The 9,525-nt window shown below is 41.2% G+C and overlaps 2 protein-coding genes across 7 annotated transcripts in view; one reads left to right on the top strand and one right to left on the bottom strand.

Moving 5' to 3' along the window:
* TROVE2 (TROVE domain family member 2) overlaps positions 1 to 381 on the bottom strand; it is a 26,139-nt gene extending 25,758 nt beyond the window's left edge. Inside the window, exon 1 of the mRNA XM_008059946.1 lies at positions 43 to 381. The gene's annotated coding sequence lies outside the window, so the exon portion shown is untranslated. The remainder of the gene's footprint in view (positions 1 to 42) is intronic.
* The window catches only part of UCHL5 (ubiquitin C-terminal hydrolase L5), a 43,671-nt gene continuing 34,422 nt past the window's right edge, over positions 277 to 9,525 (top strand). For 4 of the 6 annotated variants that reach the window (XM_008059948.1, XM_021713312.1, XM_008059947.1 and 1 more), the window contains exon 1: positions 434 to 677. In XM_008059948.1, the coding sequence (XP_008058139.1) occupies positions 602 to 677 (76 nt within the window). In that variant the 5' untranslated portion in view covers positions 434 to 601. Of the gene's footprint in view, positions 391 to 433; positions 678 to 9,525 lie in introns of those variants that run through there. The other 2 variants (XM_021713314.1, XM_021713313.1) reach the window with 1 other exon arrangement.

The following is a 9,525-nucleotide window of genomic DNA, read 5'->3' as shown; positions in this document are numbered from 1 at the left end:
CCGCACAAAAGGCCCCCAGCCGGCCTCCCGCAATTTTCTCACCTGCGCCCGACGAACCGCCCTCCGGCCCCGCAGCGGCGCCAGAAGAAGCCCCGCGCAGCCCCAGGAAACGGCAGGAGGCGGCAGCTTGAGGAGGGCTACGGCTCCCGCTCGGTCGCCGGGGCTTCCAGCTTCGGGTCCCGGGACCGAGCCCCGCCCCTCTCCGCTTGCCAGCCCCCGCCCCCGAGTGGCGAGGATCCCGGATGTTACCTCCTTAGGCGCGTTGAGTCCCCGCCCTTTCTCCTCAGGCCCCGGCCCTTCCGAATCCGCTACGGGTCCTGCAAGGCCTAGGAAGACTTTCGCTGTCTCCTGGGTGGCTAGAGCGTCCTCCCGCGCTCCGTCGCGCAGCAGGTGACGGCGCCCGGAGGCTGTCGGGAAGTAGGCGGGGTGACGTGGGGTTGACCGGCTCCGCGGCGGGTTTGCGGAGATCTGTGGCCGGCGGCTGGTGCCGGGGGCGGCCGAGAGAGAGCGCGAGCGAGAGAGCGAACGAGAGAGAGAGCGAGAGAGAGAGCGAGAGCGAGCGAGCGAGCGAGGCGGAGCGGGGCGGTGTGTGGCTGGGGCCATGACGGGCAATGCCGGGGAGTGGTGCCTCATGGAAAGCGACCCCGGGGTCTTCACCGAGCTTATTAAAGGATTCGGTGAGAACCAAGGGGACCGTCCTGGGCCGGGGGTCACGGGAGGAGGCCCCAGATGGGCATGGAGTGGCTCTCTGCGGCCGCCGCCGCCCCGCTTCGGAAGAGAGGTGACTTCAGGAGCCTGGAGTCGGGGTGGGGGCCCTCACGAGCCCGAGGCAGTCACGTTTCCGCAGTCACGCTAAGAGCCGTCCCACGAGGGCAAGGATCGTGCCGGTATTGTGCCCTGCCTTATCCCCGGCACCCGGCACCCGGCGTGACTTGAGGGCTCTCCCTCCCCAGCCTCACACACGCATTTTCCTCTCCACCGTCCCTTCTCTGCGGAGCCCTCCTTATCCCGGGCCAGTGGGATCAGGTGCGTCTCCAAGGCCGTTGGTCCTGCCGGAGAAGCCAGCCAAGGGTGCGCGTTCTCCGGGGGGCGGTGTCTGAGGCCAAGCCGCCCAGGAACTCGAGACTCTAGTTACTCGAAGCAGAATACCTTGCCTGTGTGTATAGCTCTTCGGGACGTGCACCCAAGCAGACTGTGGGCCTGTAAGGGCCGCTTCACGGGTTCTGCTCCTCATTTCTGGCGTCCGGTGAAGTGAGTGTTCTTGAGCTAGTGCTCTAGACTGGAGGCCGCATGCTTTCCTCATCATTTCCCTCTGGCTGTATTCGTTGCCTTCCATCCTGAATAATCAACACATTTGACTTCATATCCTTCCCTGTTTCTCTTGTTCCCAACCTTTTCTTTGGACAGTGCATTTATTTTTATATTACATTTCACAAGTATTATTGATTTTAGCGATTATGTTAAAACGTGTACTCGGGATAACAAATGTTGATCTAGATATTTCTTATTGTGTATAGCTGAATATTTGGAATCTCTTTCATCAAGCATATATTGTTCATCTACTGTGTCTCAGGCACCATGGTAAGGATTGGGAATTTTTAATATAAATAAGCCATGACTGCTGTTCTGAAGAAGTGACTGTCAAACTATAATATGTGTTATTGCTATGTTACAGTATATACAAAATGTTATAAAAACACAGGTCATGGAAGACCACGGGCAGAAGGAAAAGCATAAACAGTAGTGATGTTTAAAGTATGTGGCTTAGGTAATAGCTAGCAAAGTGACTAGAGCATAATGTAACAGACTGGGGGAATATTTATTTGGATCTGAAGCAGAAAAGATAAACTGAGTCCATATTGTATGCCATGGTGTATAGTTTGGGTTGTCCTGTAGTTATTAGGAACTTAACTGTCAATGATGTTTGAATGCTGAAATGACATTACCTTGATAATTAAGGGTTACTTGGCATGTAGTGTGCAGGGAGGACTGAAGTAAGAGGCTAGAAGTCTCTTAAAATGGTTTGAGTTTGAGGTGATTGGCTTGAAATAAAGTAATGGGTCCTGAGAAAGAGTTGCATTCAATAATTTTGCTAAATTTAGGCCGGGCGTGGTAACTTATACCTGTAATCCCAGCACTTCGGGAGGCTGAGGCGGGAGAATCACTTGAGCCTAGGAGTTCACAACTAGTCTGGCAACATAGCAAGATCTCGTTTCTACTAAAAAATCAAAAAAATTAGCCAGGCATGGTGGCACATGCCTGTAGTCCTAGCTACTTAGGAGTTCTGAGGCAGAAGGATTGCCTGAGCCGAAGACGTCTAGGCTATGATGAGCCATGATCATGCCACTGCGCACAAGGCTGGGCAACAGAGTGAGATCCTGACTCAAAACAAATGACAATAATTTTGCTATATTTAAAATTACAGTTGCATGTGGAAATGTCTGCTCCTCCTTCCTTTGGGAGTAGAAATACATCCATAACATGCTACATTAAAAAAAGGAGTTGTCAGGGCTGCCAACCTTACAGTAGAGGTTGAGTGGTAGTATATTACTCCTATATAAAAGGAAAAAAAAAAATAGACCGTTGACTGGATGTGGGAAAAAAGGCGAAAATGACTCTGGTTTCTGGACTGGGTGACTGGTGAAGCACAATTATGAGTGAAGAGCAGGTTTGATGGACAAGAAAATGAGTTTCATTTTGGACATACACTAGGTTGGAGATGTCTACAGATTTATCCATATACCTTACCTTCTAAACATTAACAATTATGTGTTAAAGTTAACTTTCAGAAATATTGTACTAGGTAAGTTTATTTAAAAATTAATTTCGTTCATTAACAGTTATTGCTTCAATTTCATATGTACAGAAAACTTGGAATTGAAAATTAATTAGATAAAATCATGCATCAAAGAATGATATAAAAACACCCTTTGTACCTGCATATATGAAAAATAAAGCAACACCTGTTAATGAATTGACTCTATTAGCAGAAGAATTTGGCAAAAAGTTAAATGATGGTAGTCTTATATCACCATTAGATGCTTCAAAATGAAAATCAGTTTATTTCAAATATTTCCATAATTTTTGAAAAATGGATTTTAAAAAAGCTTTTGGAAGTTGATTTTTTCAAAAGTGAAATATTTACATTGTGAATGCTATTCATAAACTCATTTTAAAAGTCATCACTGGAGGGGAAATTGTGGATGCAATGAATACAAATTTTGGTGGAATAGAATATAGTAAAACAGAGTTTTTATTAAATTAAGAAACTGGTGGCGCAGAACTTACTTTTAATTGTTGTGTTCCATATATAATATATAACTACCAAAACAAACTGTGATGGTGTGTACTAATAAAAACCAGCTATAAACATTTGCTTCCAGCTAGCATGGAGTCATGGGGACTGGATTTACTTTTCCTTGCAACAAGCCAGTGACCCCAGCTGTCATTTTAAAAAGTTAGAAAACAAAGAGCACATTAAATCTAAAGTAAGCAGATGAAGGGAAATAATAAAAATCAGAGTTGAAATTAGTGAAACAAAAAAATAAAGAGAAGAAATGAAACCAAAAGCTGTTTCTTTGATATCAATTTTTTATTAACCTTTAGTCAGATATCGGAAAAAAGAGGAGGCATAAGTTACCAATATAAGAATGAGAGAGGTGACATCACTACAGATTCTATAGATATTAAGAAGATAATAAGGAACCATTATAAACAACTTTATGCCAATAACTGACAACTTGGATGAAATGTACAAATTCCTTTCAAGACACAAACTACCAGAGCTTGCTCAAGAAGTAATAGATAATCAATATATGCCCTATTTTTATTAAAGAAATTGAAATTGTAGTTTAAAATCTTTCCACAAAGAAATTCTTGCCAAGATGGCTTCATGTTAAATTCTATCAAATACATAAGGAATAAATAATATCAATTCTAGACAAATACTTCCAAAGAAATTGGAAAGAAAAGAATACTTTCTAATTCATTCAATGAGGGCCTGCGTTATCGCAACACCAAAACCAGACAAAGACATTATAAGAAAACTACAGACCTGTGTCCATCATTAAAGTAAATGTAAAAATTCCAAACAAAATTTCGCAAATTGAATCCAATAATATATTAAAAGGACAATATATCATGACTGGGATTTATCCCAGGAATCCAGGGTTGATTTAACATTCAAAAATCAGTGTAATTCACAATATTAACCAAAAGAGAAAAACCGTATCATCATGTCAGTAGATGCAAAAAGCACTGGACCAATCAATATCTGTTAAGATTTACGAGGTATTAGATTTTATCCTGCTTGCCAGCTAACAAGTTGGCTTACTGGTTTCATAGATGCTTGCAGACAACTTTTGGTTGGAAATAAAGGATTGTATTACTTCTGGCCTAGTAGGCAGCAGGAGATTTATTTTCGTACTGATTCCCTTGTCCTCCAAATCCACAGAGATTGGCGGTAGATCCAGCTGGATGCTGCACACACAATGAGTCTGTATTATAGCTGAGGAATTCTGAGCTTAGATAACTACTAATCTTAAGGGGCTGCTAGCAAACCTGTTCGGCCTTTGCCTCTGGGGAGACATCTTTATTAACCTGGACAGCAAATACGTCTTCCCTCTGCTTCAGAGAGAGACACTATTACAACTTTGTTTAGTATATGAACGTCCTTGAAAAGATAGTCTGGAATAAAGCTGGTAATTCCTTTCAGAAGACACACAGAAACAGGGGTGACCCACTGAGCATTGTCTCCCCAAAATTTCCATCCTTTGTGTACCAAATAGACTGTTCCCTCTGCCATTCTGATTAATCTGACCAATAGGGTTGATACCAGATCTGTTTGTCTTTTATAATGCGTTACATTAGAAAGTCAGGTGACTTTCTTAAATTTTTGTATTGATCTTTCCTTTTGGCTCAAGGCATTAATTCAGGTACATCAGGGTGTATTTGTGATTTTTCAGACTTCAACTTGCCATGCAAGGAGGAAGTCTAGAGTGGTTCCATCATGTATAGCAACTCTGACCCATGAGTTAGGGCAGATTTGAATGACTTTTGGGTCCAATGTGGTGTTCCCTTAACATGAAAGTGTATTATGACTGCTCCTAAGGTGCACTTTGCTTTGTTTTGAGGAGAGAGGCAAGTTAAGGTCTGGCTTTCACACACAAGTAGTCTTGGGGGTGCATGCTGAGACCCTGGAAACAAGTGTTGCTTATAATTACTGTGGCTTCCAAAATGGGACCAACTAAGTTTAGGGGTGCAGGGTAACAGTGCCTCCAGTTTAGGGCTCCCAGTTCTGTTCAAATAATTGAGTCTAGTCCTTGTTTTTGGGGAGACTGCCTGAGGGCTGTCAATCCACTTTTTCCTATTTGGTCACATCACCAGCCAAATAGGATTTATTTGTACTATTGAGAATCGGTTGGGCAAGACATCTGGGAATGTTTTTTGTGGGAGGCACTGAAACTGGGGCCATCCCTGCTGCTTCTGATGGACTTACTGGTAAGGTTCAAGGAATGACAAATTACTGCTAAAACCATCTGTTGGAAGACAGCCTACCAAGCAGTTATTTACACTTAAGGCATTGACAACAGTTTGAGAGAACCCCACCAGAGTATTTTTTTGGGGGGGGGAGAATAAAGCTCTAGGTTTATTTCATTTTATTTTATTTTTTGAGTTGGAGTCGCACTCTGTCGCCCAGACTGGAGTGCAGTGGCCGCTCCCGGCCATCACAGCCTCAACCTGCTGGGCTCTGATGATCCTTCTGCCTCAGCCTTCCAAGTAGCTGGAACTACAGGCATGTACTACCACACCCGGCTAATTTTTTTTTTTTTTAATTTATTGTAGAGATGAGGTCTCACCAAGTTGCCCAGGCGGGTCTTGAACCCGCGGGCTCAGGCAATTCACTCATCTCAGCCTCCCAAGGCGCGGGATTACAGGCTGAGCCACTGAGCCCAACTTAGGTTTATTTTAAAGAAAGTTATTTTTCTTTCTTTTTTTTTTGAGTTGGAGTCTCACTCACCCAGGCTGGAGTGCAATGGCACACTGCAGGCTCTTCCTGCTGGGCTTAGGCAATCCTTCCACCACAGCCTTCTAAGTAGCTGGAACTACAGGTGCATGCCACCATGCCCAGCTAATTGATTGATTGATTGTAAAGAAGTCTCGCCAAGTTTCTTAGACTGGTCTCAAACCCCTGGGCTCAGGCAATCCTCTCGTCTCAGCCTCTCAGAGTGCTGGGATTACAGGTGTGAGCCACTGCTCCCAGCTTTGAAATTAGTTTCCGAATAGAACTATTTTATAGAACCACCAATATCATAATACAAATATGTTAGTTAATACATAAATATTGTAATTTTAGCACCCTTTTTCACAGTGTTCTGGTTTGAATGACAAATTGTATGGTCATCCTTCTTAAAGACCCATTTCAGTTCAATCCATGACAGTTTTTCTGACTGGTGCAAATGGTAATCTCTCCTACCTATGAACTTCTAGAATATGTCTTATGTGCCCTTCATATGTAATTTATGCATGCTACATTGTTTTTTGAGTTGAATGTGCTTATCTTCTAGATTGTAAGTTTTAAAGTATTGTGATAATAGTCATTAATTTCTGTCCTTGTCAGAACCTAGTACTGTGCTTCAAACAAAAGGTATTTGTAAATACCAATATTTCATTAATTTTTGAAAACCTTTTCCCCCCCCCCCAACTTTTTATTTAGTATATATTATTAGAGGAGTCTCTATTAAGTTATTCTTTGTGTTTGGTTTTTTGATAACCTTATATGCCTTAAATAATTTTGTGGCTTGGATGAAGCAGGTACTATCCTTGTTTTATATATATCGTAAAACGTGTGTGTGTGTGTGTGTGTAGTGTGTGTGTGTGTATGTATGAGGAAGATGCAGCTCAAAGAAATTGTGTTCTTCTCAAGGTTAAGAACTTTAAGGCAGTACTGGGATTGGAACCTAGGTTTCTTGAATCATTGCTTATTTCTCTTTCCGTTATGTCATGCTGTATTAGATATTGAATGTATATGGAGGATTATTAATATTGAACGTATATAGGATATCAACTGATGAGTGCTATGTTTTCCTTACATAAAGAGAGATTTATGTGTTTAACAGGAGATTAAACAGTGTCACCATTTGTAATTCTACTTGTGCAGAAGATTTTGGGATACTTTATTCTGTGACTTTTTAAAAATGTTTTTTATGTTTGGCCTATTTTTATAAAGTTGATATCAAGTAAGAGTAACCAGTGTTAACAATTGCATTAGCATCCTTCCATGCCCTTACACTCAAATAAGCATAGGTTCACATTTATAATGTTTTTTTTCCAACTTTATAGATATAATGTCTATTACTCAATCTGTTGCTAGTCATTCAAGTTCTTTTCCAGTTTGTCTTAATTTCAAACCATGTATTAATTCTCCTTGTACATATATTTTTAATATCAGAGTGGGCACATAATAGATAGTTACTGAACAGCAAACCGTGGCCCAGAATGGTATGAATGCCCTAAGTCATATTGTTGGTTGCCCCAATTTTATTTTTATTTTTTTAATTTTTAATTTTTTTTTATTTTAAAGATGTGGGGCAAAATTCAGGGTTAGGTATACAAATGTTTATTTATGCAGGTACCCTTGTTGATGAGGTGTGCCCTTCCCTCCCCTGGTAATTTCCCTCAACTGTCAATCCCTTTCTTATAGTATTATGGTAATTGTTCAAGGTTTGCTTTTAAGTGAGAACATATGGTACTCTGTTCTTTGTTTTTGTGATAGATCACTAAGTATGATAGACTCTAAATCCATCCAAGTTGCTGTGAAGTCCATATTTTGTCCTTGTAATGGCTGCATAATATTCCATCGAGTATATGTACCACATTTTTTTTATCCAGTTCAGCTTTGATGGGCAGCATGGTTGGTTCCATGTTTTTGCTGTTGTGAATAGAGCTGCAACAAACATGCCTGGGCAGGTATCTTTTTTGTAGAATGATTTGAGTTCTTCTGGGTATATTCCCAATAGGGGAATTGCTGGGCCATATGGAAGGTCAATTTTTAGTTCGTTCAGAAATCTCCACTGTCTTCCAAAGAGGTTGCACTAGTTTGCATTTCCACCATCAGTGTAGAAACATTCCTTTTTCTCTGCATCCTTTTCCAGTGTCTGTTGTTGTTTGTTTTATTAATGGTGGCCATTCTTACTGGGATTAGGTGGTATCTTAATGTGGTTTTGATTTGCATTTCTCTGATGATGAGTGAGACTGAGCACTTTCATGTGTCTGTTGGCTGCCTGTATATCTTCTTTTGAGAAGTGTCTATTTATGTCTTATGTTTTTTGCCTACTTTTTAATGGGACTATTTGTTTTTTTTCTTTTCAGTGCATTTGCATTCCTTGTAGATCCTAGATGTTAGACCTTTGTCAGATATACAGTTGGCAAATATTTTTCCCCATCCTGTGGTCTGTCTCCCTGCTCGCTTGATGGTTTCTTTTGCTTTGCAGAAGCTTGTCAGTTTGAGACAAGCCTATTTCTTATGGTATGGGCACTCAGCGTTTTGATCAGGAATTGGTTGCCAGTTCCAGTTACCATAAGGGTGTCTCCTGCATTTTCTAGGATTCTTATAGTTTGAAGTTTTGTGTTTGTATCTTTGATCCATTTAGAGTTAATTTTTGTGTATGGTGATAGATAGGAATCCTGTTTCAATCTTATGCATGTGATCAGCCAGTTTTCCCAGCACCATTTATTGAATAGGTTCTCCTCTCCTCAGTGATAGTTGTTGGTGACTTTGTCAAAGATGAATTGTTTGAGAAATTGAGGCTTTGCTTCCAGAATCTCTATCCTGTTCCCTTGGTCTATGTGCCTGTTCTTGTCCCAATACCAGCCTGTTTTGATTACTGTAGCCTTTTAGTAAAGTTTGATGTCTGGAAGTTTGATACCTCCTGCTTTGTTTCTTTTGCTAAGGATTGTTTTGGCTATCCATTGTCTTTTATGGTTCCATAAGATTTTCTGGATTGTCATTTCGAGGTCTGAGAAGAAAGATGTTGGTAATTTAATGGTTATTGCGTTGAATCTGTAGTTTGCTCTTGGTAGGATGGACATCTTAGCAATGTTGATTCTTCCTGCCCATGAGCATAGAATATTTTTCCATTTGTTTGTGTCTTCTTGGATTTCTTTGAGCAGTGTTTTGTAGTTTTCATTGTGCAGGTCTTTCACTTCTCTGATTAGGAAGATGCTGAGGTATTTCATTTTTTGTGTGGCTATTGTGAATGGGATCATGCTTTTTATTTGGTTCTCTGCCTGCTTGTTGGTGGTGTATAAGAATGCAAGTGTCTTTTGCACATTTATTTTGTACCCTGAGACCTTGCCAAAGTCCTTTATCACTGCAAGCAGGTTTTTGACAGATTCTTTTGGATTTTCGAGGTATAGGATCATATTGTCAGCAAAGAGGGATGCCTTGACTTCCCCTTTTCCTATTTGGGTACCCCTGATTTCCTTCTCTTGTCTAATTGCCCGAGCTAGGACTTCCAACACAAT

The sequence above is a fragment of the Carlito syrichta genome, unplaced genomic scaffold (genome assembly GCF_000164805.1).
Source record: "Carlito syrichta isolate Samal-C Ts95f unplaced genomic scaffold, Tarsius_syrichta-2.0.1 Scaffold304453, whole genome shotgun sequence".
NCBI classification, from domain to species: domain Eukaryota; kingdom Metazoa; phylum Chordata; class Mammalia; order Primates; family Tarsiidae; genus Carlito; species Carlito syrichta.
Note: the sequence above shows the minus strand (reverse complement) of the source record. Positions and strands in the feature narration are given on the sequence as shown.